Source organism: Mustela putorius, unplaced genomic scaffold (assembly GCF_011764305.1).
Source record: "Mustela putorius furo isolate JIRA1106 unplaced genomic scaffold, ASM1176430v1.1 tig00000767_pilon_pilon_pilon, whole genome shotgun sequence".
In the NCBI taxonomy this organism is placed as follows: Eukaryota; Metazoa; Chordata; class Mammalia; order Carnivora; family Mustelidae; genus Mustela; species Mustela putorius.
The window spans coordinates 37,479-39,180 of record NW_025421472.1 but is presented as its reverse complement, the minus strand read 5'-3'; the positions used below and the strand labels follow the sequence as shown (position 1 = coordinate 39,180).

Here is a 1,702-nt window from a genome sequence, read left to right as displayed (position 1 = left end):
AAGAGTAAATAAAAATGGAGTCTCTTCTGCTTATTCATAATACCATAATACCTAAATCTTGACATAAAATTATTCTCCATTCTTCATTATTTAATTTGAGGAGACACTCTGGAGATAGGCCTTTGAGTATAGCTTAAGTGAATAAAGAAGGTTGTTTAGGCTCAAGAAAAGATACTGAGTAGCTAAAGCAGTAAGCAGAGATCAATGCTTACAATGTATTCATTGTCCCTATATCCAAAGAGAAGGCTAAAGTAGCCAGGAGATGGAGAGAAATGGGCTTCTAAGGGGAATGAGGTTTCTTTCATGGCCTAAGAAAGGGTTATGGGGTAGATTTTCCTTTCCATACTACACTTATTAGGGACTTTATATAAGTGATGATCAAATGAATGAATGTCTCTTACTTGTAGGATGGACAACTCCCTCCTGGAAACACTATGTTCTCCTGCAACACCAGCACTTCTGGTCATTCTACATTCCTCCTCACTGGATTTCCAGGCCTGGAAGCCTCTCATCATTGGGTTTCCATCCCCATTAACCTCATCTGTGTGGTTTCCGTCCTGGGTAACAGTTTCATCCTTCTCCTGATCCGCACAGATCCATCCTTACATGAACCCATGTACATCTTCCTAGCCATGTTGGCAGCCTCTGATCTGGGACTTTGTGCCTCTACCTTCCCCACCATGATGCGGCTCTTCTGGCTGGGTGCTCGTGAGCTGCCCTTTGATCTCTGTGCTGCACAAATGTTCTTCATCCATGCCTTCACCTATGTGGAATCTGGTGTGCTGCTGGCCATGGCCTTTGATCGTTTTGTTGCCATCCGGGAACCTCTGCATTATGCCACAATTCTGACCCACTCAGCCATGGCCAGAGTGGGCTGCCATCCTGGTGAGGGCTGTCCTGCTCAACCTCCCAGGACCCATCCTCCTGCGACGTCTGCTTTTTCCCCAGATCAGTGTACTCTCTCATTGTTACTGCCTACACTGTGACCTTGTGGGATTGGCCTGCTCAGACACCCAGATCAACAGCTTGGTTGGCCTGGTCTCCATCCTCTTGTCACTGGGCCTTGACTCCTTCCTCATCATGCTCTCATATGCCCTGATCCTACGAACAGTGCTGGGCATTGCATCACCTGGGGAAAGGCTCAAGGCACTCAACACATGTGTCTCACACCTCTGCATTGTTCTCATCTTTTATTTGCCCAAACTGGGGTTATCTGTGCTGCACCGAGTAGAGAAACACAGCTATCCTGCTCTGGCAGTACTCATGGCCAACCTGCACTTCTTGGTCCCACCCTTCATGAACCCCATTGTTTACTGCATCAAGTCTAAGCAGATACGTCAGGGCCTCCTAAAGCGCTTCCAGCAGAAAAGGGTAGATATCTCCTGGAAGAGCAGAAGGACCCAGAAACACAAGACCTCTGTGGGGAAACCTGGGTCTTTGGGTGGGGGAGAATTAGTGCCGGAGAGTTAATTTTTGAGGTTTGAATGATTCAGCTTCCATGGTTGAGCCCTTTGTGGGGACACAATCAGCTTATATAATTATGATTTTGGGGGACTTGAGACCACTGAAAAGTATATTTAAGTATTACCTTGTTAGTCCTGTCATTGTTCTTATTAGAGCTATACTATTTCAGACTCACACTGTGACATCTCCTTTTCTAGGGGGCCTAGCCACAGCACCTGAGAGGATGTGTATGCATACC

The 1,702-nt window shown here is 46.5% G+C and overlaps 1 protein-coding gene across 1 annotated transcript; it reads left to right on the top strand.

Annotated features, from left to right (window-relative positions):
* Positions 1–434: 434 nt before the first annotated feature.
* On the top strand, positions 435–1,470 carry LOC123393231 (olfactory receptor 51G2-like). Its single transcript, XM_045084562.1, is given in 2 exon segments — positions 435–874; positions 876–1,470. Coding segments are annotated over 2 exon segments (1,035 nt in total).
* Positions 1,471–1,702: the final 232 nt, after the last annotated feature.